General features: G+C 39.8%; 1 protein-coding gene across 1 annotated transcript; it reads left to right on the top strand.

The window, feature by feature from the left end:
* Hsc70-5 (Heat shock protein 70 cognate 5) lies at positions 1-26243 on the top strand. Its single transcript, XM_076133142.1, has 14 exons — positions 1-234; positions 446-498; positions 3596-3683; positions 5839-6076; positions 7332-7493; positions 9379-9469; positions 10552-10714; positions 11492-11647; positions 12716-12862; positions 15831-16071; positions 18168-18377; positions 19283-19470; positions 20634-20774; positions 22555-26243. Exons 1-14 carry the CDS (start codon positions 133-135, stop codon positions 22630-22632), a joined length of 2058 nt encoding a protein of 685 aa, XP_075989257.1. The 5' UTR covers positions 1-132; the 3' UTR covers positions 22633-26243.
* The last annotated feature ends 360 nt before the right edge of the window (positions 26244-26603 follow it).

Genomic DNA, 26603 nt, shown 5'->3' on the forward strand with positions numbered 1-26603 from the left:
CAAGCTTATTCGAGGTGTGCTAGAAAAAAAGTAAAAATTCGTTCTTTCATGTAGTTGCGTCACCCACATGTTCTGTTTGAAGTGATCTAAAGTCAGAAAATAAATTAAATAGTTGATAATATTGTTCCGAAAATGTTGACCGCTACGCGGGTGATCAGCCGAAAGGCTCTCGAGTGCTCCGGCCTCACTTCAGACATTTACACACAGAGGAATTTCTCGACAATTCTCAAAAACGTGAGTATCCATTTTAATTCTAAAAACGAATGAAAATCGTGTGTCAAATTCCCTGAAAATGTCAAAAACTTAGTTAAATTCTCCCTAATGCTAAATATTTGGTGATATTCTTGCGTTTTTGTGTAAATTCGGACCGGTCCGGGAGACACATGGAGTGAGAAAAATTAAATGCATTTAGGTTAATAATTGCATTTATTTCCGTGATTTGCAGACGGCAGCACCCACAGTACCCATTTACCAGCGACATGTACAATGCAGGAACAAGTAAGTGTTATTTAAATCATTAATTTCCTATTATTTCATCATAACCTAACTTTTGGAAATGGAATTGAAGTTGACCTTTGAATACTCGTAAATTGTTAGATTGTAAGAGATTACGCGATTTTGGCGCCCTAAACTGGTATACCGGTTCAATAGTTCCATTCAATCTCCATTTTGGCCTCTTCTATTGTCAAAACTTTTCGTTGTAATATAGAATATCAGAATGCATGAAAATTATAGTAATTCTAGGTTATATAAACAATTATTAGAAACTGATTTTACAATAAACCATGTCAATAGAGTATGTTAGGGGTAAATTCATTCAAGAGATTTTTCATCATTGATTTTCTGAAACAGCATTGAAAATACCATACATTCCTTTCAATTATAAATAAATAAAATAAATATATAAATAAATATCATTGGACAACTCACACACGGTCATTTGATTCCAAACTAAGCAGAGCTTGTACTATGGTAACCAAATAACTGATAAACATACTTATATACTTCTAAATACATACTTATATAGATAATTCACAACCAGGCTCAGAACAAATACTCGTGCTCATCACACAAAGATTTGTCCCGGGTGGGATTCGAACCCACCACACGCGGCGCGACGGTTGTTGCGGCGAGGTGACCGCTTAAACCACTTTGTTAATTCACTGTCATATTGTATCATGAGAGCAAAGATTGCACTTGGTACAATCCTTACAAACTTCCCTTGCATCATTCCCTGGTATCTGTGACTTACTCCTATGGGAAATATGTGTGGTGTTATGTCTGTACTAAATTAAACTAAAATTAAGTACCTATACTTTATGACATTGTATGGAGACACCATACAAATTATTTTTACAATAACATCTACTATGAAGTTGGCATGGAGTAGCATAAGATTTATGGGAGAAATGCCAAATATATTGAATGTTCTAGAAAGAAAGTACATAGGTACCATACATTTTTTATTTGCATGGTTTAATTCAAAATATATGAATGAAGATGTATGGATGTGACAGGATCGTTGGTCTGCTTGTTCCTATACTTCCACAAATATATTTTTTAATCATAATATGTACTTGTACATAACTAAGGCCACTCATATAACGTCTTATTGGAATAGAATCTTCATGGCTGTCATGAAATATTTATCTAGAATTAACTAAATATTTAAAAAAAAAGGGTGCTAATAGCACCTATAAAAGAAGGGTGCTTATAGCACCCTTTTTTACTTGACATTGTGGGGAGCAAGTTGACAGTCTCTTGTGACATCCTTTTTACTTTAATGATAGTAATTCTAGGTTATTTAAACAGTTAAAAACTGATTTTACAATATACAATGTCAATAGAGTATGTTATGGGTAAATTCATTCAAGAAATTTTTCACCATTGATCTTCTGAAACAGCATTGAAAATACCATACATTCCTTTCAATCAATGTGCTATGCAAATAGTTTGTTAAATTCACTGTCATATTGTATCATGAGAGCAAAGATTGCACTTAGTACAATCCTTATAAACTTCCCTTGACTCATTCCCTGGTATCTGTGACTTACTCCTATGGGAAATATGTGTGTAATATGTCTGTACTATATTAAACTAAAATTAAGTACCTACCTATACTTTATGACATTGTATAGAGACACTAAACAAATTATTTTTACAATAACATCTACTATGAAGTTGGCATGGAGTAGCATAAGATTTATGGGAGAAATGCCAAATATATTGAATGTTCTAGAAAGAAAGTACATAGGTACCATACATTTTTTATTTGCATGGTTTAATTCAAAATATATGAATGAAGATGTATGGATGTGACAGGATCGTTGGTCTGCTTGTTCCTATACTTCCACAAATATATTTTTTAATCATAATATGTACTTGTACATAACTAAGGCCACTCATATAACGTCTTATTGGAATAGAATCTTCATGGCTGTCATGAAATATTTATCTAGAATTAACTAAATATTTAAAAAAAAAGGGTGCTAATAGCACCTATAAAAGAAGGGTGCTTATAGCACCCTTTTTTACTTGACATTGTGGGGAGCAAGTTGACAGTCTCTTGTGACATCCTTTTTACTTTAATGATAGTAATTCTAGGTTATTTAAACAGTTAAAAACTGATTTTACAATATACAATGTCAATAGAGTATGTTATGGGTAAATTCATTCAAGAAATTTTTCACCATTGATCTTCTGAAACAGCATTGAAAATACCATACATTCCTTTCAATCAATGTGCTATGCAAATAGTTTGTTAAATTCACTGTCATATTGTATCATACAAGCAAAGATTGCACTTGGTACAATCCTTACAAACTTCCCTTGCATCATTCCCTGGTATCTGTGACTTACTCCTATGGGAAATATGTGTGTAATATGTCTGTACTATATTAAACTAAAATTAAGTACCTACCTATACTTTATGACATTGTATAGAGACACTAAACAAATTATTTTTACAATAACATCTACTATGAAGTTGGCATGGAGTAGCATAAGATTTATGGGAGAAATGCCAAATATATTGAATGTTCTAGAAAGAAAGTACATAGGTACCATACATTTTTTATTTGCATGGTTTAATTCAAAATATATGAATGAAGATGTATGGATGTGACAGGATCGTTGGTCTGCTTGTTCCTATACTTCCACAAATATATTTTTTAATCATAATATGTACTTGTACATAACTAAGGCCACTCATATAACGTCTTATTGGAATAGAATCTTCATGGCTGTCATGAAATATTTATCTAGAATTAACTAAATATTTAAAAAAAAAGGGTGCTAATAGCACCTATAAAAGAAGGGTGCTTATAGCACCCTTTTTTACTTGACATTGTGGGGAGCAAGTTGACAGTCTCTTGTGACATCCTTTTTACTTTAAGGAAAAGGCACACAGTTAATCCAGGATTTTTAAGGCCCTTGAATTAGGAATTACATGCTTATAAGAAGGCTTTGTATACCTAGCCTTACACCTCTTATATCTGCTTCTAACATCAACCTTATTCCTAGAAATATTGTTATAAGTACAATATAATTTGTACATCAGCTTGTAGTGGTGTTAACAATGTAACTGTACATTCAGGTCGGAAGGTGTGCGCGGTGCAGTCATCGGTATCGACTTGGGCACCACCAACTCTTGCGTCGCCGTCATGGAGGGCAAGACACCCAAGGTAAGGACCATATCAAGTAATTTTTTAAACATTTATCGCCATATTCATAAAAAATATATGAAGTCATGAAAGGCTTATAAATAAGAGTTTTGTTTCTTTTACTCCTTAGCAAAATGAAAAAAGAGAAAACATATTGTAGTAGTCTTTTTACTAAAATAGGTGTATAGTGTGTTTGTGAATAAGAGGCTTACTGTTTCGCTGTTAGGAAATGTCTACTTGTGAATTGAGGTAAGAGTTAGGCTTTGCGTCAATCATGCTGACACAAGCAAGTAAACACTATGCCCTAAATCAAAAGTTGCCAACCTTTTATGAACTAATTGTCCCCTTACGAAGAGAGAAACTAAATCACATATATTTAGTTAGGTGAATGGTCAGCATACTTTGGTTTGAAAGCAATGCCTGTAATCTTAGCATGGGATGTCAGCTGACCTTAGGTCTATTCCTTATGCATTCTTCCTGTATATTCCCATCTGCCACCACCCTAGTGGCCAATGATAAGGTTTGTTTATTTCCATCTGCCACCCCTGAGCTTGCTACCTGGGTGTTAAACACCACTTATTAGTGCCAACCACCACCCTGGTGGCAAGCTCAAGGGAATAGATAGGAATAAACGATTCCTCCACCGCCTTATTATATTGGGTTGTTCGGATTTTGTTTAACTTATCAGATTCAACAGTTTATGTTAACCAGTTGAAAGACCTATGATTATCCCCGAAGCTTAAAACTGCCTTTAATTCCACAAAAAAAAAACAGAATGACTTTTCGAACAACTTAATATAACCAAGAGTCTGGGAAACCCACTGGTGTAATATAACAGTGAAAAAACTGTATACAATAAGATTATGCAAATGTGTGTCAGTTGACATGAATTACAACAAAAATATGTATATTATTCTTATGAGTTATTGTGCATTATTTAAATTTACTGTTTAAGTTTGCTTAGAGTGTGAATTTAAATAATTTCTCTTATTTGTAAGTCTTAGTGGTAGTCTTTACTAGTAGCTACTCATACCGAGGTCGTTCTGTGGATGGGTTACCATATTATATTTATCGAGTTCCTCTGTGTTTCGTAAGGCATTGTGGGTCCCGGCTGTCATTCTTAAAGATCTTTGACAGTCATTAACAGTAGTCAGAAGCTTGTTAGACAACCAGTCTTACCGAAGGGTTATCGTGTTATATCCCAGGTAACTGGCTTGCGGAGGTCCGATAAACAGTCGCTCGTATCAGGTGAGACTGGAAGCAGACTCCAACATAGTTGGAAGAAAGGCTAAGCTGATGATGATGCAATTTTTAGTGGGACCGTTGTATTATTATTGCATCTTATCACAAAGTACATTCAACTTTGCTCTTTTCTTGACCAACTTAAAAAGGAGGTTCTCATTTTGTGGACATTAACCTATTAAATCAGGAAAACTAATTTTCTCACGTCTGAGATAACAATTCAAATACGTCCGACTGATATCTTATCAGTTGCTCACGAATATTGTATAACACTGCCTCAAGATGCCGCGATATGGACTTGAAACTTTGATTTTTTTTTGTATTTTATATAGAAAAGGGGGCACACAAATTTTGCACTTTTAAGGACATATTTTAGTTAGGCAAACGGCTATAGTTCAGTTTAGTTAGGTATATGAATAATTTTTAAATGTTGCCAAGTTGAAAAATAGTTTAAATACGCATCGTCGATCAGTGTCCGCGCCAGTGCGTGGAACACGTTTGCAGCGATGCGAGAGTAGTCGCGGTACCAGCTAGTCGTGTGTCACATACACTCGGCTTTCCTAGAAACCGCGGGACAAATATATTTATTTTTATTCACAGATGGTTTCAAGAGTATCGGGTTCGATTCCTGGGTCAGTCAAAGAGCTGTTCCTTTTGTTAAGAATTTGAAGATCCTTTTGTTGATTAATATTTCTCAATAGTAGTTTGGTATTTTCAGTAGCGATTTTTGTTTTTAATACATACCTATGTATTTAAAAAGTATTATTCAATATGTTAAGGTCCCCATCATAAAGTGTAAAATTAGTCATTCTCGTTCAGAATCCCCCCCCCCCCCTCCCATTTCTGAAAACCAATCTATGCAAAGCTAGAAAAAGTAAAAAAAAAAAAGAATTGTGGTACTTTTTTTTTATTAATACACGAACTCTCTCCCCAGGTGGTGGAGAACAGCGAAGGTTCCCGCACCACACCCTCCCACGTGGCCTTCAGCAAGGAGGGCGAGCGCCTCGTGGGCATGCCGGCTAAACGCCAAGCCGTCACCAACAGCGGCAACACGTTCTACGCCACCAAGCGGCTTATTGGTCGCAGGTTCGATGACCCGGAGGTGCAGAAGGATATGAAGAATCTGTCTTATAAAGTTGTGAGGGCGTCTAATGGTGATGCTTGGGTGCAAGGTGAGATATATTTAAAATCCATACTATTATTATAAGTGCGAAAGTATCTGTCTGTATGTCTGTCTGTTACTCAATCACGCCTAAACTACGGAACCAATTTGCATGAAATTTGGTGTGGAGATATTTTGATACCCGAGAAAGGACATAGGCTACTTTTTACCCCGGGAAAGTGACGCATTCCCGTGGGAATGTTCAGGTGGCGGACGAAGTCGCGGGTATAAGCTAGTATTGAATATTGTCAGCCTGCGGATTTGTCTACAATGCAATTTCCTATGGGTCGGAATTTCCAAAAAATCTCTATGTTGGAACAAACATAAAAAATATGTCAACAAACAACTATGTTGGAGTCGGCTTCTAGTCTCACCGGGTGCAGCTGAATACCACTGTTTTACATGGAGCGACTGCCTATCTGACCTCCACAACACAGTTACCTGGGTTATAACAAGCTCCTTTAGTATTATATCTTACTGTTATTTTTACGCATCGTCGATCAGTGTCCGTGCCAGTGCGTGGAACACGTTTGCAGCGATGCGAGAGTAGTCGCGGTACCAGCTAGTCGTGTGTCACATACACTCGGCTTTCCTAGAAACCGCGGGACAAATATATTTAATTTTATCCAAATATGTTTCAAGAGTCTCGGGTTCGATTCCTGGTTTGGGCAAAGTGCTATTGAGTTGTTCTAATTTCTGGAATATTCTCAATAGTAGCCCGATGTTTGATAACATATCCAGTATATGGCAATAGGTTACTCTATTATATGGAATTATTTGAACGATCATAAACTACCGGTTCGGGATTTAAAAATTCACCCAATTTTTTTAACCCATTACTGTCCCACTGCTAGGCAAGAGTTTCCTCCCAAACGAGGGGGAGGGGTTAGACCTTGAGTCCACCGCGCTGGCTAAGTGCGGGTTGGGGACTTTGCATGTCTTCAATAAATGTATTAAACAAATTTTTAGGCATGCAAGGTTTCATCACGATGTTTTCCTTCACCGTTAGAACATGTGATTATTATTTCTAATACACACATCACTTCGACAAGTCATTGTTGTGTTGCCTCGGGTTGGAACCTGCAACCAGGGAGGTGCCAACTCAAACAAATCGGCTATCACTGCTGTTATGTATATCTATACTAATATTATAAAGCTGAAGATTTTGACCCACCCTCTTATGTGACGCAAGCGAAGTTGCTCGAGTCAGCTAGTTGTATTTTAAGTGCGATATATATTAATAATTTTGCTTTCACTTGTTTCAGGTAGCGACGGTAAAGTGTACTCCCCGTCTCAGATCGGCGCGTTCGTGCTGATCAAGATGAAGGAGACGGCGGAGGCGTATCTCAACACGTCGGTCAAGAACGCCGTCATCACCGTGCCCGCTTATTTCAATGATTCACAGCGACAGGCTACTAAGGATGCTGGTCAGTTTCTTACCTAATTAAGACCAGGGGGGCTATCACGTATCTCAGTTGACAGCCATTTGAAAGCCACTATGCTGTCCATTGTTTTCTCCCTTAGATTATAGTGATTAGTACGTTACGTCAAAGCAGCAATGTACTGAATAGTGATCATAGATTTGACGTATACTAGCTGTCAACTGAGATACGTGATAAGCCCGCTGGAGCTCCCAAACTTTTATTATTCCGAGCCACTTTTAAAACTATTCTTGTTAGCAGGGACCACTATAGTAAGTATACTAAAAAAATCATCCTGAAACTTTAATTCGCATGTCAATAGGGTATTTTATAACAAAACAAAAAAAATATAGGATAAAGTTCTGAAAGACAGCAACATTTTGAGACTTTTTAATTTTCGTCGAAAAATTTTCTAAGTCCAGCTTCCTATAGTAACGAGAGAACTTCAAACCCATTTTGTCGGCAAACGGTGGGTCGGATCAAAAAAACTCAAGGGGCAAAAAGTGCTTATTTTTAGCCAATCTATACGATAAAAGCAAAAGAAACACGATTAATGAATTTTTCAAAAATCGTGAAAAAAAAAAGTCCTAATCGCCTTGCACACCCTTTGCTACACTCCAACCAAATGTTGTATTAATTTGATTTCTGAGCTTGCATTTAAGTAATAAAGCTGTTTAAGAATAGCCGTCAGCTATGAATGATCCTCCTCCTCGAATGGCCAGTATTCGTGATATGTGTATAGGAGTATCAAATACACGCGCTAGGGCGCGTTCCCACTACAGTTCAAATGTCGTCTCTAGCTGTACCCATTGGATCGCGACGACATTTTATCGTTTCACGGCAGTCGCTGTATCGTTTGCATTGCACATCATTAGCAAGCTACAAATCTAACGATTTTTCATCGTTTTAAGACTGTCGTGCTAGCCGTCCCTACTGACACGATAATCTGTCGTCACTGCAAAAAAATGTCGTAGACGACAGTAAGTCGTGTCGTTCTATATGTGAACACCTCCATTTAAACATATGAGCCACGACACTTAGTGGGAACGCGCTTAAGCGATCCGCGAAATGTCAATCTAAAACGGCTCATCGCCCACTAAATTTAAAATCATTCGCGGACCATATTTTGACTTCTGCGGACCATTGGTTGGGAACCACTGATTTAGACAATAGTTTGGGGGAGTACAACGGTAAGATTTTGTCCAGATGGGGCGAATTCTAGCGTTAGCGAGATACAAGGCGCCTATACATCGCATCCACAAGCTTAGCGCGAGTTAAAAATCGCGCTCCTTGTTGAGATAAATTTTAATACTCTGACATAAGTACAGTTTAATTGAAAAAACTATTATAATTATTTATTATTCAGAAAAATATGTTTAAATACGCATCGTCGATCAGTGTCTATGCCAGTGCGTGGAACACGTTTGCAGCGATGCGAGAGTAGTTGCGGTACCAGCTAGTCGTGTGTCACATACACTCGGCTTTCCTAGAAACCGCGGGACATATATATTTATTTAATAGCATAAGATTGCAAATCACGAGGTCTCGAGTTTGATTCCCTGGTCGCAAAGGCGAAGATTAGTGGTCAACCTAGTGTCAAAGTTGTTCAATGTTCAAGCCGCCCAAGAGGCCTTTGACATGGCTTAACGACTGTTATCTTAATTGACAACAACCGGGACCGACGTTTTACGTGCCCTCTGAAGCACGGAGAAGCCCAGTTCGTATACCAATATACGGTCACCCATCTATCGAATGACCGCGCCAAGGTTTGCCTAACCCACAGATCGTTTATCGACCGGTGAGCCTGGCTACGGGCGCCTCACAACTAACAGTTATTAAGTTGTACAAAGATTTTGCTTCATGTATTAATATTATATTTTTCATTACACAGGTCAAATCTCCGGCTTGAATGTGTTGAGAGTGATCAACGAACCGACCGCTGCCGCCCTCGCCTACGGCATGGACAAGACTGATGATAAAATGTAAGTAAAGAACCCATTACTGTCCCACTGCTGGACAAGACGCTGTCAACTTGACTGCTTAGTGGCGCTGTGCTACCATTGCGTCGGGAGGTCGTGAGATCGATTCCCACACGGAACAATAAGATTGTGCTGTTTGTCCGTTGTTTGTATGTTTGCAAAGGCCCCGCGACACAAGAGCAATTCTTAGTGGTGGAGTTGTCTATTTAAAAAAAATGAAAATAAGTAATGATCTGTTCTCTAAATAAGGGAGGGCTTAGGCCTTGAGTCCACCACGCTGGCCAAATGCGGGTTCAGGATTTTACATACCTTCAAGAACTGTGTTAAACAACTCTCAGACATGCAAGGTTTCATCACGATGTTTTCCTTCACCGTTTTAACAAGTTATGATTGTCATTTTTACGCATCGTCGATCAGTGTCCGCGCCAGTGCGTGGAACACGTTTGCAGCGATGCGAGAGTAGTCGCGGTACCAGCTAGTCGTGTGTCACATACACTCGGCTTTCCTAGAAACCGCGGGACAAATATATTTTAACAAAATATCTTGCTAATTTTGACTAGGCTTTTAAGTACTAGTTGAAGTAATCAGCTTGCATTTATTGAAATTGGTCAATATTCTCACCCACTCTTATATGGGACCAGCCTTATAATGTTAATGGTGAAACGCACGTTTAGTATGTTCATCCCCTATTTTATCCCCTTGGGGGTAGAATTGAATTTTTTTTCTGGACACTATAAACAAAGTTCTGCACCAATGACCGGTTTCAATGAAATTGGCCACTGTTAGTAATGTCCTCCTGGTAGATATTGAGCTATTGGCCAATGTACCTAGATATCAGGTAAACATTATTATCTTTATTCATATAATTCTTCTGTAAGTGTGTATGTCACTGAACTTCTCTTAAACGGCTTGACCGATTCTCATGAAATTTTGTGAGCATATTGAGTAGGTCTGAGAATCGGCCAACATCTATTTTTCATGTCCCTAAATGACCATTTTTTTTTAAATTTATATGGCAAAACAACGTTTGCCGGGTCAGCTAGTTCGCATATATAGCTTAATAACAATATTATTTTGTTCTACAGTATAGCAGTATACGACTTGGGCGGCGGTACCTTCGATATCTCGGTGCTGGAGATTCAGAAGGGCGTGTTTGAGGTCAAGTCGACCAACGGAGACACTCTGCTGGGCGGAGAGGACTTCGACAATGTCATCGTCAACTTCCTCGTCGATGAGTTCAAACGCGATGTGAGTATATACTTAATAACAATAAAAAATAAAAATAGACAAGAAAAATGTAATCTTTAAAAAAAATGAGGGCCCACATCTATACTAATATTATAAAGCTTTAGAGTTTGTTTGTTTGTTTGAACGCGCTAATCTCAGGAACTACTGGTCCGATTTGAATAATTCTTTTAATGTTAGGTAGTCCATTTATCGAGGAAGGCTATAGGCTATATATCATCACGCTACGACCAATAGGAGCGAAGTAGCAACGAAAAATGTTACAAAAACGGGGAAAATTTTGACCCATTCTCTCTTATGTGACGCAAGAAAGCTGCGCGGGTCAGCTAGTCTATCATATACCTTTTAAGTATCAACATAATAAATAAATAAATTTAACCCATTACTGTTCCACTGCTGGGCAAGGGTCTCCTCCCGTATTGAGGGAGGGGTTAGGTCTTGAGTCCACCACGCTGGCCAAGTGCGGGTTGGGCACATTGCATACGTTCAAGAACTGTTCTAAAGAACTCTCAGGCGTGCAAGGTTGCATAAAAATGTACGCATCGTCGATCAGTGTCCGCGCCAGTGCGTGGAACACGTTTGCAGCGATGCGAGAGTAGTCGCGGTACCAGCTAGTCGTGTGTCACATACACTCGGCTTTCCTAGAAACCGCGGGACATATATATTTTACCGGAGATAAATATTTTTTAAATAGTATTGTTTGTTCATAAGTTGTACGTATATACATTTTAAGGATAATTTTTCATTTATATAGATTAATAACCTTATTTTGTATTACAGCAAGGCATCGATATCCGTAAAGACGCGATGGCCATGCAGCGTCTCAAGGAAGCAGCTGAGAAAGCCAAGATCGAGCTCTCGGGATCTCTGCAGACAGACATCAACCTTCCGTACCTGACCATGGACGCTTCTGGACCTAAACACATGAACCTTAAGGTGGGTTTTATAGAAAAAATAGCAATTTAGAGATCGCTTGGTAGATTTTCAGTTTTTTAAAATAAATTGTTTCTTTCCCTAAGACAGTAGGTATATGTATATCCCTTAAAACTACTTCAACTGCTTCTGTGGCGCGGTCGGTAGTGTATGTGACTGTCTCGCAAGAGGTCTCAGGTTCGAATCCTGGGTCGGGCCAAAAAGTCTTTTCTGAGATTTTCTGTATAAAAATTTTCAGAAATTGCCCGGAGTTAGAAAGTTGAGGTCTTTCAGACCTCCGTGCCTCGGAGAGCACGTAAAGTCGTCGGTTCTGCGCCTGACTTCTCTATGGTCGTGTCGGTTTAGCCGTCCCACCAGACTATGAGAGTAAAAGAACAGAGAGTGTACCTGTGTATTATGCACACTTGGCCACTACAAACAAAATCCTGCACAGTTGGCTGGTTTCAATGAAACTGGCCGTCGTAGCCGAAATCGGCCAGGACGACACACACACATATAGCTTACGGTTAAGACAGTCTGTTAAGGTTCCACATTGGTTATCTTTAACTCTTTGACCGCCACGGTCGGCTATACTCGACAACTCAAAACGTGCTCACGAGGCTATATTTTGGTCGACATTTGCCGACGAAAGCGTGGCTGAGATGATGTTGATGTATGTGTTAATGTGTATAATGTCCTCCTAGCCGATATACGGCTACGGCGGTCAGTTTCATTGAAACTGGCCAACTGTGCAGGACTTCGTTTATAGTGTCCAAGTGTGTGCACAATACACAGATACACTCTCTATTCCATCACTCTCATAGTTTGGTGGGACGGATAACCGACACGACCAGTGAGAGGTCAGGCGCAGGACCGACGGCTTTACGTGCTCTCCGAGGCACGGAGGTCTAAGACCTCAACTTCCTAACTCCGGGCAATCTCTAGGAAATTCTTAACAGAAAATCTCAGAAAAGACTTTTTGTCCCGACCCAGGATTCGAACCCGAGACCTCGCACCGCAGTCGCATATACTACCGACCGCGCCACAGGGGCAGTTAATCTAATAAGTCTAATGTGTATATTTGTGATACAGATGAGTCGCTCCAAGCTGGAGTCCCTGGTGGGAGACCTGATCAAGCGCACGGTGGCGCCGTGCCAGCGAGCGCTGCAGGACGCCGAGGTGCAGCGCGCAGACATCGGGGAGGTGCTGCTGGTGGGCGGCATGACCAGGATGCCCAAGGTAACTATATACTACACTAGCTGACCCGCGCAACTTCGCTTGCGTCACATAAGAGAGAATGGGTCAAAACTTTCCCCGTTTTTGTAACATTCTTTACTGCTGCTTTGCTCCTATTGGTCACAGCGTGATGATATATAGCCTATAGCCTTCCTCGATAAATGGGCTATCTAACGCTGAAAGAATTTTTCAAATCGGACCAGTAGTTCCTGAGATTAGCGCGTTCAAACAAACAAACAAACAAACAAACAAACAAACTCTTTAGCTTTATTATATTAGTATAGATTATCTATACTAATATTATAAAGCTGAAGAGTTTGTTTGTTTGTTTGAACGCGCTAATCTCAAGAACTACTGGTCCGATTTGAAAAATTCTTTCAGTGTTGGATAGTACATTTATTGAGGAAGGCTTTAGGCTTTATATATTATCACGCTACGACCAATAGGAGCAGAGTACCAGTGCAAAATGTTACAAAAACGGGGAAAATTTTGTGACGCAAGCGAAGTTGCGCGGGTCAGCTAGTATACACTAAACACTTAGGCAGACCGAGGAAACGTTGGCGTGACACCTATCTGGAAGGGTGGCAAGAGATGGCTGATGATAGAGACCGGTGGAGGAGTTTGGGGGAGACCTTTGCCCAACAATGGAGACAAAAAAAAAAACACTTTGTGCTTGTTGACGTTGGAACGCGCGGGGACGTGGCGATTTGTGTTCACGTTGGCCGCCAGGCGTTTGTTTGTAGCGACAAGCTCAAACTGGCTCAAACTGGCTGACCTTACTTGACGTCGCGAGTGAATCGCGCCCGCCACCGCTAGTTCGACGTGAACACACACGAACATCTTCACGCGTTTGATATTGCCGCCAGCTTGCCCGCTAGTTAGACCGCGCGAACGGTTTGTACGTGAACACTTGGGAACTACGCCATATGTTTGATATTTCGCGACCGCGCCCGCCACCGCGCCCGCGAGTCAACGTGAATGAGCACTTAGTATATAACAATCTTTATTCCTTGTATATGTTGCAGTCAAAACACTACTGCCGAAAAACTACCCCTGAATGTACTCAACCGGGGGTAACCCGGTTTCTGAGTACATTTAGCGGTAGTTTATCTATTCAATAGCGTTTAAACTCATATACAAAAAATACTTTTCGCTATTTTAACCAGTCAAAGGTACTATTGAATAGCGAAATCAGTTAAAAAGTACTTTTGGTCATATACTTCATTCAATATTATTCTTGAAGCGGGGCTCCGGCAACATCTTCGAATACTTTTCTTTAATTATTTTTCTTTTCTTGATATAACACAATGTCGAGAGAGCTCCGCTTCGCAAGGCTCTTCCGTCTGGGTGGTTTAAAATAAAAACTAGCCTTCTAACCTAACCTATTTATGTTAACTAACCTGTCATATGTATTTTTTGTCTGATTTTGCCGCTACCATTGCGTCGGGACTTTCCGACGCCATGGTAGTTAGTAGTATTTTAACCACCGCGCCGCGGAGGCAGTCAAAAAAATCTATACTAATATTATAATCTAGTATGTAAATGAGGCACCTGACAAGCACAAAGCCGATGTCAGTTCCTTATAGCTGTCTAGGCGATCCTTAGCGACGGGTGCCAGAGTGAACTGGAGTCATATTCACCGCCTGCTCTCGTTAGCAGTTGGATTATACGCTACCATACATTTTATTATTATCTATAGTAATAATATAAAATTGTAGGGTTTGTTTGTTTGAACGTGCTAATCGCAGGAACTACTGGTACGAATTGATAAAATCTGTTACTGCTGGATAACCTATTTATACCTAATACCTAATATATCACTACATAGTATAAAACAAAGTCGCCCATTTTGTCTGTAGTCCCTTCGTATGCATAAAACTTTAAAACTACGCAACGGATTTTGATGCGGTTTTCACTAATAGAAAGAGTATTTTCTCCGACAGGTTTTTATATATAATTGAAATACATTGAAACTATATTAGCTGAGTTATAGCGATTTATGTCCAAGAAGTCAGAAAAAAAATCTAATTGAAGATTGCATTTGTGCGTGCGCCGCTTATACCGTTGGATACAAGTAAGAACAATGTATAGCAAAAACATTGGTCTTTATTAGTTCTACAAAAAAGTCCGCGATGACATATATCCAGCTTTTTTATTTAAGTCACAAAAACTACTTTTCTGTATTAAAAAAACATTTAATTCGTTGGGTGATGTTTAACTGGTGATATAACCAATAATACATATATCCTTATCAAAATAAGTAAGTTCATCATCACGAGCATTTAATTTAGATTATTTTTGCAGTTTACAGTGTGTTATTTAGACATATAGTTTAGGAGATATCACGATATTAGTATTGCGGCACGGTACGGGCCGGCCGCGATCGACCGGCCCGTACCGTGATCCGTACCGTGATACCGTGATCGGCCGGCGACTTTGATCTATACATATAAGACCAAAAAAAATCTGTACATTACTTAAATATTTTTTCCAAAAACTGATAGGGGGGGCGATCAAAGAAGAGTCACAGAAACCAAAAAACATTTTAATATTTTAAACGCGGTTAAGGGAAAGAGAAGTTATTGTGAATTGAAAATTAGTATCCAATATGTGTTGGTGCGTTGACTGTATTTGTCGAAGTAGCGGGATACACGCAAACGAAGTTGCGCGGGTCAGCTAGTATAAAATAATTTAATCAAAAATGTAAAAAAAACCCCTACACAAAAATTTACTTTCCCTTTAAAAAGTATAAAATAAAATAAACTTTAAAAACCAACACAATTGATAAAAGTTTATATAAAACCTTCATCAATTGTGTTGGTTTCATATGAAAAAATGATCTTAACTAGTTCAAATTCCCATTGTCAATGTTACCCAAATGATTCAAAGTTACCCAAATTGACCTTACCTGACATATTAATAATTCTAAAAAAAATATGTCGCGTGACTAAACTTATTCTAATTTCCATAGGTACAATCGACAGTGCAAGAGATCTTCGGGCGGGCTCCATCGCGCGCCGTGAACCCTGACGAGGCAGTCGCAGTAGGCGCCGCCGTCCAGGGCGGAGTGCTGGCGGGAGACGTGACTGACATCCTGCTCCTCGACGTCACTCCGCTGTCCCTGGGTATCGAGACCCTCGGAGGAGTGTTCACTAAGCTGATTACCAGGAATACCACGATACCTACTAAGAAGAGTCAAGTTTTCTCTACAGGTATGTACTTACAATATCTTCTTCTTGTATATAATACAGTACCGTATTTCAAAAAACAAGTTTTATCAGAATCGACGAATAATTCGTTTATTTCTCCCTATTATGGGCACAAAAAAACTAAATGATCTTTGTGTTTTACAAATGAAAAAGATAAGGATTTTTTGTTAAGGTCAACTTGGGTAACTTTGAATCATTTGGGTAACATTGAATGTGCGAATTTGAACTAGTTTCGATTATTTTTTCATGTGAAACTAACAGAATTGATAAAAGTTTGCAAAGCTAAATTGAATTATTATCAATTGTGTTGGTTTTAACGAAAATAGTAAATAAAATAGTTCTTGTGCAAGATTCCTGTACAGAGGTTTACAACATTTATCAGTTTAGAACATAATTAACATGCAGACTTATATAATTGCCTCTTCACTTCTCTTATCGTATGGTTAGTGGTCAACCTAGTGTCAAAGTTATTCTAGCCACCCGAAAGGCCTTTGCCGGTAGCCTGTTTCATATAGCTGCGTTACTTTGGAAATACATAGATTTTTTTGTTATATGCAAGATAAATCGTGCACCCCCTACTATCTTATCTTAGGTGTGGGAATGCCGGCTAGGTAGTTAGCTGACACTAACTTTTGTCCGCGTTTTCGTTCGCGTGGTCTGTAACTTAAGACTTAATTTTCATTTTCTTCCCCTATTTTATCCCCTTAAGGGTAAAATTAATCGAACTTCTTTCTTAGCGGATGTCTACGTCATAACATCTACCGGCATGACAAGTTTCAGCTCGATCCGTCCAGTGGCTTGTGCTGTGCGTTGATAGATCACTATGTCGGTCGGTCACGAGTTATATATATTTAGATGCACAGATTTTGAAGGAAGTTGCCGGCTGCTAGCCCGTTCACACTTCGACCATTGTTGAACTTATGTATTACTTCTCTTTTTTTCTACTCCTAATGCTGGGGTCAGTGTAAGGTACGATTCAGACCAACCGGCTCGCGTAGGCCGGGCCGGGTGGCATTTTACAATGCGGTAAAGAACATTGAAATGTATCAACAATAGTATAGTAAATACAGTCCTTTTTTGCATGCAACCTACGCATAGCTATCTCCGTCGGCATCCCGTGACGCGTCGCGACAGCCGACCGGCTCCGAACAGTGCCGTCGGCATCCAACCGGCTGCCGCAGGGTCCGTTCGGAGCCGTTCGTTGTTGGGGCGCGTTCCTGCTATGTCGTGACGACAGATAGTCGTGTAGTTCAAATGTCGTCTCTAGCTGTTTGTCGTCAAAAACTTTTATCGTGTAGTGCCGAGGACATTTTATCGTTTCACGGCAGTCGCTGCGCTGTATCGTTTGCACATCATTAGCAAGCTACAAATCTAACGATTTTTTATCGTTTTACGACTGTCGTGCTAGCCGTCCCCACTGTCACGATAATCTGTCGTCACTGCGAAAAATGTCGTAGACGACAGAAAGTCGTGTCGTTCTATATGTGAACACCTCCATTTAAATACATGAGCCACGACAGTTAAAACGACACGACTAAATGTCGTCACGACATAGTGGGAACGCGCCCTTGTGCGTCGTGAAATACGAACGGAGATCACGGAGCAGCAACTAGGGAATCATTTAAGTTGGCTGCCGCGGCACGCGTGCGGCTCCGTTCCGATGCGAGCCGGTTGGTCTGAATCGTACCTAAAAGTTTTGCTATGCTTTTCATCGGTAGTAGACTGTGGTTTGGGGCATTCGTGTTGTAGACAATCCATTCCTTTCCGTCTTAAAGCATTACATTCAGGTTCTTTACTGTGGTATCGGACTATGTGGCTAAGTTCATCTGACCGCGTGGAGCCGCGCGGAACTTTTGACCGAGCGGTACAAGATCGAAGTAATCACATCGTCTACATCACCGCACGATACCGCGCGTCGCGCTCCGACCTGCGCGCTATTTCTTGAACCGATCGATTTCTCGGTTCTGTTACCGTGCGGTGATCTAAACAATACTAGCTGTTTACTTCGACCTTGTACCGCGCGCGCGTGCGGTCTAAAGTTCCGCGCGGCTCCGTGCGGTCATATGAACTTAGTCCTAAATATTTGTTGTGTTATCCAGCCGCCGACGGTCAGACGCAAGTGGAGATCAAGGTGCACCAGGGCGAGCGCGAGATGGCGGCCGACAACAAGCTGCTGGGGCAGTTCTCGCTCGTCGGCATCCCGCCCGCGCCGCGCGGCGTGCCGCAGATCGAGGTCACCTTCGACATCGACGCCAACGGGATCGTGCACGTGTCCGCCCGCGACAAGGGCACCGGCAAGGAGCAGCAGAGTGAGTACTGCTACATTACTGTATGTCTCTGAATGTAGCTACAAGCCGCGCGGCGTGCCGCAGATCGAGGTCACCTTCGACATCGACGCCAACGGGATCGTGCACGTGTCCGCCCGCGACAAGGGCACCGGCAAGGAGCAGCAGAGTGAGTACTGCTACATTACTGTGTGTCTCTGAATGTAGCTACAAGCCGCGCGGCGTGCCGCAGATCGAGGTCACCTTCGACATCGACGCCAACGGGATCGTGCACGTGTCCGCCCGCGACAAGGGCACCGGCAAGGAGCAGCAGAGTGAGTACTGCTACATTACTGTGTGTCTCTGAATGTAGCTACAAGCCGCGCGGCGTGCCGCAGATCGAGGTCACCTTCGACATCGACGCCAACGGGATCGTGCACGTGTCCGCCCGCGACAAGGGCACCGGCAAGGAGCAGCAGAGTGAGTACTGCTACATTACTGTATGTCTCTGAATGTAGCTACAAGCCGCGCGGCGTGCCGCAGATCGAGCTCACCTTCACTTTCATAGCCCAGTGTGACGGATAACCGACACGACCAGTGAGAGGTCAGGCGCAGGACCGACAGCGACAGTTGCTCTCCGAGGCATGGAGGACTACGACCTCAACGAGGAGTCTACGACCTCGACATAGAACGACTGCCTATCTGACCTCCGCAACCCAGTTGCCTGGGTTATAACACGATACCCTTCGGTAAGACTGGTTGTCAGACTTTCAAGCTTCTGACTACTGTTAATGACTGTCAAAGATCTTCGAAAATGACAACCAAGACCCACAATTTGACGTGTCTTACTCGATATGTGTAAGATGGTCACCCAGGCAAAAAACAACCTCGGCAAGCGTGGCTTAACCTCAGAGATTGATCCAAATATAATACCTTCTATATCATTTCAGTTGTGATCCAATCATCCGGCGGTCTCTCGAAGGACGAGATTGAGAACATGGTGAAGGCGGCCGAGCAGTTCGCGGCTACGGACAAGCAGAGACGCGAGCGAGTGGAGGTGTGCAACCAGGCGGAGGGAGTTCTGCATGACACTGAGACCAAGATGGACGAGTACAAGAGCCAGCTGCCACAGGACGAGGTGATTATTACTCTAGTTACAAATTAAATAGTTGAAAAGGCCCTTCTAATAATAGGGGTGGCCAAAAATGTGTATTGTATCGATATATCGTATCTGTATCGATATGCGATATTATTGCTTCCTTTTGTATCAATATCAAAAATATCAAGCATTTTATGACATTGCGTTAAAATTAACATTTTATTAATAAAGATTAAAACAGAACTCTCAGGCATGCAAGGTTGTATTACGATGTTTTCCTTCACTGTTGAAACAAGTGATCATTATTTATAATACACACATCACTTGGAAAAGTCATTGGTATGTTGAATCGGGTTCGAACCTATAACCTTTTGCGTAAGAGATGCCAACTTATATATTATATAGTTGAAAAACATCGTGAACTGTGTTAAACAACTCTCAGACATGCAAAGTTACATCACGATGTTTTCCTTCACCGTTACAACATCTAAGCACTCTATTTAAACCGGTCGCGGTGCTAAGCCGCGGCAGGTAAAGCCGGGTGCGACAGAACTGTGTCGTGTTATCACCCATTAGCATGACATGTTATTTGGGACGATTAAACGACTACTACACTATATCTTACTAATAAACGTGTTGTAAGCTGTGATTAGTTATACAGTGTTTTGTCTTCACTCATATACAGTTTCAGAATTGATTATAAGTCACAAAACACTGCATAACTAGTCACAGCTTACAACACGTTTATTAGTAAGATAATTAATATACAGTCTTACTGCTAGCCACGTAATGAGTAAGGTTTTCGCCCAAGGGGTCTACAAAACAAAATTAGGGTCTACTGCCTTTCTAGTCTACGCGATAGTGTATAGTATACGACTACTGATTGTGAGGTTTCGGTTTCGATTCCCGGGAGAAGTTTCCCATAGTTTGATGAAGTCACGGTAAATGACAATATACTTGCCTTCTTCTTCTGTCGTGTCAACGGCTCACCATGATATTACCTAAACAATTGTTGACTAGAACCTGGCAACCTCAACTGCTTACTTGCCATTAATACTACATGGGACTTACATTGTGGGTAGCGAAAAGTGGGCGTATAAATTTAATACATTTCTGCCTGTATTTTTGGATATAACAATCTCGAAATGTGTAAGTACGTATATATTCAGTATATAATTCTAACTTGGTTATTTCACCCGCAGTGCGACAAACTCCGTGAAGAGATCGTGAAGCTGCGTGACCTGCTCGCCAAGAAGGACGAGACCGACCCCGAGGTGATCCGCGCCGCCACCGGCACCCTGCAGCAGGCCAGCTTGAAGCTCTTCGAACAGGCTTACAAGAAGGTAAGGACATCATTTAACTAACTCCGAATTTCAGTACATATTAGGTCGGGGAAAAAGTCTTTTCGCATTATAGTATGTATGAACTTGTAATAAAATCTTTCCTCTACACAAAAAAGCTCGATATTTGGGTACCTCACGAGCTCAACAGTGTACTCATTTGTAATTCTTGAAGACAAAGAGATTTTCATCATTAAGTCGAGGTTTTTTTTTATTATTTATATGTAGTTACCTTTCTAGTGTCGTCTTAGCAGTATTTGCACATATTTGAGCCATCGTGCTTGTCTTAAGCGCGGTGGTCAAGCAATTGTGCTAGATTAACGCAGTACGTCATCATCCGACCGTCTTTATAGCGGCTCGGACGATTAGTTACTTCTACATGCATTCAGTCTTACACAAAGTTATCGTGATTTGTGGACCATCTTATACATATCGAGTTCCTCCGTGTTTCGGAAGGCACGTTAAATTGTGGGTCCCGGCTGTCATTGTCAAAGATCTTTGACAGTCGTTAACAGTAGTCAGAAGCTTGATAGTCTGACAACCACTCTTACCGAAGGGTATCGTGCTATAACCCAGGTAACTGGATTATGGAGGTCCGATAGGCAGTCCATGTAAAATACCGATCTAATCGGAGACGGCTTTCAGTCTCACCGGATGCAGCTGAATACCAGTATTTTACATGGAGCCACTGTCTACAGGACCTCTACAACACAGTTACCTGGGTTATAACTAGTGAATGCAATCCCGATCTCGCGGGATCCCGATCTCGCGAGATCCCGTGTATTTTTTCGGGATCAATCCCGAAGCATAATATGACGAGATCCCGTTCGGGATTGTCGGAGAGGGCATTTTCAGCAGCTGGCTTCATTGCAATGTACTTAAGATGCCGATTAGAAGCTCGTACTATTGATACACTTTGTATTTTAAGAGGCTACTTTCAAAATGCCATGTGATTACTCTTTATTTTGATCTCCTGGAGCTACACCTACTTTTTTGATTACTAGCTGAACCGCGCAACTTCGCTTGCGTCACATAAAAGAAAATGGGTCAAAATTTTCCCCGTTTTTGTAACATTTTTCACTGCTGCTCTGCTCCTATTGGTCGTAGCGTGATGATATATAGCCTATAGCCTTCCTCGATACATGGGCTATCAAACACTGAAAGAATTTTTCAAATCGGACCTGTAGTTCCTGAGATTAGCGCGTTCAAACAAACAAACAAACAAACAAACAGACTCTTCAGCTTTATAATATTAGTATAGATGTTCATGTTATTACACCTGTTAATTATGTTACGTTGTTAGTAATATTGAAGAAAAAGGCTTTTATTTTCTTTCAAATAATAATTTATTGCATTCACCACACTATCACACACATATTACATTAAACAAGCCGTTCGAATTGTATTATTTTTACTAACTAGACGGGATCCTGAAAATCTCGGGATCCCGCGGGATTGATATTTCTGATCGCGAGGGATCTCGAGTTGACGATCTCGAGTCGGGATTGCATTCCCTAGTTATAACACGATACCCTTTGGTAAGACTAGCTGTGAAACTTACAAGCTTCTGACTACTGTTAACGACTGTCAAAGATCTTCGACAATGACAACCGGGCACCCACAGTTTAACGTGCCTTCCGGAACACGGAGGAACTCGATATGAATAAGATGGTCACCCATCAACAGATCAACCTCGGCAAGCGTGGCTTAACCTCAGCGATCGATCCGCGTGGCTATCGTCGCAATAGTAACAATAAATTAATAAATAATTTTTCTTTTCAAGATGGCGGCCGAACGCGAAGGCGGCTCTCAGCAGCAGACCGACCAATCATCACAGGAGAAGAAAGAAGAGAAGAATTAAAGTGATATATCGAATATAATAATATTGTGACGGACAATGTGTATGTGTTTGTGTATGAGTGTGCCTGGAGAGGACTGTTAACGGGTGGAAAGGAACTTTAGTGACCTTATTTATGGTTAAAATTACTTATTTGGTAGATATAGTATGCCATATACCCGGTTTGTGGCTAAAAACGGTTCGTAGAGGCATGATTACTAGTTAAAATTGCATGATATGATCAAAATAGTGATTGAAAAATCCTGTAGAACTAAAATATCTGATGGGAAGTACTTGAAAAGTGCATGTGGTTTTCAGTTTCTTATAAAAAGTGTGTTAATAGTTCCATTTAATTACAAAATGGTCTGGTACTGCTATTTTAAGCTAGAAAGTTGGTTTCTTGTCACATAAGACTCGGTTTTTCTTTTCAATGTACGTTTAAAGTACTATAGCATGCAATTTCGGGCTAAAAAAGTGTATTTCGAGACCCAGTTTCTAGGTAAAAAAATACTATATCCTGATAAGTTGCTAAAATGACTTATGTGGTGATAGAACGATGTTATGCCGACGTATACTGGGTGTTATCGACCCTATATGTAGGGTCAGCGACCTATATTGTTCACTATAGGTCTTTTTACCCCGTTAAGCGACCTCTACCGGTCCAACAAAGCTTTACAAAGAGAGTTATTGCGTGAGTTATACAGTGCGTTTAGTTATTTCGAGTATGTACAATGTTCAATAAATAATTGTTGAAAATAAAGCAGTTTTTATTACGTCACTGTCCCACTGGCGTTTTATCGGCGTGGAAGACGCGTGGCAAGCGTTAAGCCCTTCTCCCATTACGATACGCCCGCGCCACTCTAGTCTCGGAGACTAGTCGCCACGAAGTATCTCACATACATTTGTATGGAGACTACCAGTATCGTAATGTGAGAGTCTCCATACAAATGTATGTGAGATACTTCGTGGCGACTAGTCTCCGAGACTAGAGTCGCGCGGGCGTATCGTAATGGGAGAAGGGCTTTAATGTCGCGCACATGATACTATTTGACACAGGACTGCGTGATTTGTTCCTGTTGCCAAGAAACGTGGCGTTAACGGTGCGTGGGCGCGACGTTGACGCTACGGAGGAATGACAACGCTTGTAAAACGTCAGTGGGATAGCGGCCTTATGTAGTTTAGATGGTAAATATGACAGTTGCATAAGACTAAACAACTTTATCAAGCATTTTCACATTCACAACTCATTTGATACCAACGAAAATACGATACTGTGACGTCACTAGTATTTGTATACTAAAATGTGTTTTTGACATTTTATAAAGAGTAGCTGTTTTGACTATAATAAAAACTGTAGTATTTATTAATTTTCGTCACAATTTCATAATCACTAAACATGCTGTATAATTAACTAGAAACATGAAGAGTCTTTAAAACACTTGAATACTTATTTTGAGAGTCCATTCAGTTATATAATGATCACTTGTTATATATGAAGAAAATCATCGTGATGTAACTTTGCATGTCTGAGAGTTGTTTAACACAGTTCTTGAAGGAATAGTCTTACTTCATCAGTGTGGTGGACTCATTATAGAAGGAGACCTTTGCCCAGCAGAAAGTAATGGGTTAAAATTATTTTTATCTATAAATTGAAGAACTTTTGAAATAAATAAGTTTTCTCTTAAGTGAATAAAGATAGCAGTTGCCTTTTGAAGAAAAACACGGTTCAATGTTGCGCCAATTGGGTCCTTTGCGTCGGAATGTCAATTCGGTTTAAACATTCAGGCGCGGCGATGTCGAGCGACATTTTTGACGAACTTTCATCTATAATAATATATTCGATTAACCCAGCTGGAAAGATTAATTCCTATCCGAATATGTGTAGCAAGAATAATTCTACAAAAAGTAATTGTTGTCTATACTCACAAAACATAAAATGTGTGAATGTAAAATTGTATGTATACATAATATTTCATGTAGTTTAAATTACATATTTATTACAACGTGTTATATTTGTTCCTTGAAACGTTTGTAATAAAATGCGATATACAAATTATTTTTTGTATAAATGCATTAGTTTTGGTCAATATTGTAGCCGCCATAGCTATGGGAGTGGGTCAATTTGACGTCTATGATCTGGGTCATTTTTTTTAATATTTTTTTTTTATATTATGAACCATAAGGGAATATTTGTGTAGCCTTAGACAGTTGAAATTTTCTCAGGTGACCTGTGTGGAAAATGACCTTGCAAGTCAAATTGTCTCATTTCCATAGTAACAAAATTAGATTTTAAATTGTTATTTAGTATAAAGGGGCAGGTTTATTTCCTCTTAGTAGACAATTATTTAAACTTGCAATTTATATAAAGCATTTGCTCAGGCTTTATGATTCCATGTCGACGCTAAATGCTTATTTATATTTAATCAGTCTCAAGGCAGCATCGTGGACTCAAGATCTAACCACTCCCTCATTACGGGATGAGATCCTTGCCCAGCAGTGGGACAGTAATGGGTGTTTTTATTTATTCTATGCCAAGTTTAAAATTTTAGTGTCGCGTATTTTTTTTAAATCTTAGTGACTTGTTTTTTTTTTCAAAATATTATTTAGCTAATATATTTATTTATTTATAAAATAAATTGCAAGTTTAAATACTAATTAGACTGTTATAATGTTACTTTCTTAATTTAGGCACTGAATTTTACAATTTGAAACACTACTTTTACGATATTTTGCATACTTATTATAAGTCTGGCAATTTAGTAGAGAGTCTTTGCATGTAAAGTACATACATACATAAAATCACGTCTTTTTCCCATAGAGGTAGGCAGAGACCAGAGAATAGAATTATATATATTGCAAAAATAAATTATCTGTATCAAACAGGTCACCGTCAGCTGTATAAGCCGAGTCACTAATGTTATAAATTCTGAATGTTGTATACCTCCACGAACCTTGCATACAAGACTCTACTAATTTGCGACAATTGATTTGTTTCGAAGCATGCAATGTATTGTCTTTCGTAGTCAAATAACTATTTGGGAATTAAAACGAGCTAATTTATTTTTATTTCTCAAATAGAATATATACAGTGATTAAAACTTTGTACATGGTTTGTTAGAAATTGCATTTATATGTTAGTAGTTATGTATGATATTTTAAACACTGTATTAAAAAATGAAAACTGTCTTTCAAACTTATCTGAAAATATACGAAATTTTTTTTTACATTTAATTAATTTAACTTCTATAAAAGTAACAATAAATCACTGAAATGCATGTAAGCAAATAACTTTTGAACAACTAAACTAAATAGCTTTTTTTCCATTAAAGACATCCAAATATCAGGTTTTGTTTGTATGGAAATAGTGGCCTATCTTTCTTGTAACTGTAACTAAGTCGGTTCGTCCGTTTTAGAGAAAGAGCATAATATACATACTTATATAATGCAGGGGTGTGGGTGAAAAAGAGTAGATGTTCGTAAATGTAATTAAATATTTTGTTATTTAAAATCCGTCTCAAATACATAAGATTAGTTTGTAAGACACTTTTCTGTGAATTGATACAATTTTTAGTTACTACATATATTTATTGTATGTAGGTAGTTTCAGCTTTACCAAATACACTGCTAAAAATTGATTATTGTTTTATTTGATGGTAGTAGCCATATTACCGTAACAAGTGGTTGCAGGTTTGAACTCAAGGCAACACACCAATGACTTTTCCAAGTGATGTGTGTATTAGAAATAATGATCACTTGTTCTAACGGTGAAGGAAAACATCGTGATGTAACCTTGCATGCCTGAGAGTTGTTTAGAACAGTTCTTGAAGGTGTAACCCGCACTTGGTCAGCGTGGTGAACTCAATCAAGGCCTTACCCCCTCCCTTATTACAGGATGAGAACCTTGCCCAGAGTGGGACATTAATGTGCTACATTTATTTTTATACTACCAAGTTTTGCCGCTCCGGTTTCGACGCAGTGAATGCGTAGCTTCAAAA

The sequence above is a fragment of the Anticarsia gemmatalis genome, chromosome 29 (assembly GCF_050436995.1).
Source record: "Anticarsia gemmatalis isolate Benzon Research Colony breed Stoneville strain chromosome 29, ilAntGemm2 primary, whole genome shotgun sequence".
In the NCBI taxonomy this organism is placed as follows: domain Eukaryota; kingdom Metazoa; phylum Arthropoda; class Insecta; order Lepidoptera; family Erebidae; genus Anticarsia; species Anticarsia gemmatalis.